At 49.7% G+C, this 461-nt stretch overlaps 1 protein-coding gene across 1 annotated transcript in view; it reads left to right on the forward strand.

The window, feature by feature from the left end:
* LOC119589119 (T-cell leukemia homeobox protein 3-like) overlaps positions 1-455 on the forward strand; it is a gene marked incomplete in the record, with an annotated part of 40,796 nt that extends 40,341 nt beyond the window's left edge. The window contains 1 exon segment of the mRNA XM_037937694.1: positions 95-455. Coding sequence (XP_037793622.1) covers positions 95-194 — 100 coding nt within the window.
* Between the last annotated feature and the right edge of the window lie 6 nt (positions 456-461).

Genomic DNA, 461 nt, shown 5'->3' on the forward strand with positions numbered 1-461 from the left:
ACCACCACCATCCCCACCACCATCTCGAGGAAGCCTACACCAGCCTCCACCCCGCCCTCGCCGCCCCCTCCACGCCCTCCAACCTAGCCTCCAGCCCGCTTCCCGGCCACCTGGAGGGCGCAGGCCACTACCACAGCCTGCACCACGACCTAGGAGACGCCACCTCCTTCCTGACGGAGGCTGAGGCCTGCTAGTAACGCCGCCCGCCAGTCTTGCGCTTCAGGCACTCGCTGCTTTTCACTTTCTCCTTTCTAACTCACTCGTTTTAATTAGTATTATTGACTAATCTCATATTTATTTATACGATTATAGGGTAAGGAAGGCCATTTTTGTTATTTTTATTCACGATTCTCACCGCCTGTAGCTGAATGATTTGTTTATATATTCATTTTCAGTAGACAACTTTAAAGACAGCTTAGCAAAGGGTTGTACGATGAATGATACTCATTATGATTATGTTT

The sequence above is a fragment of the Penaeus monodon genome, chromosome 25 (assembly GCF_015228065.2).
Source record: "Penaeus monodon isolate SGIC_2016 chromosome 25, NSTDA_Pmon_1, whole genome shotgun sequence".
Lineage (NCBI taxonomy): Eukaryota > Metazoa > Arthropoda > Malacostraca > Decapoda > Penaeidae > Penaeus > Penaeus monodon.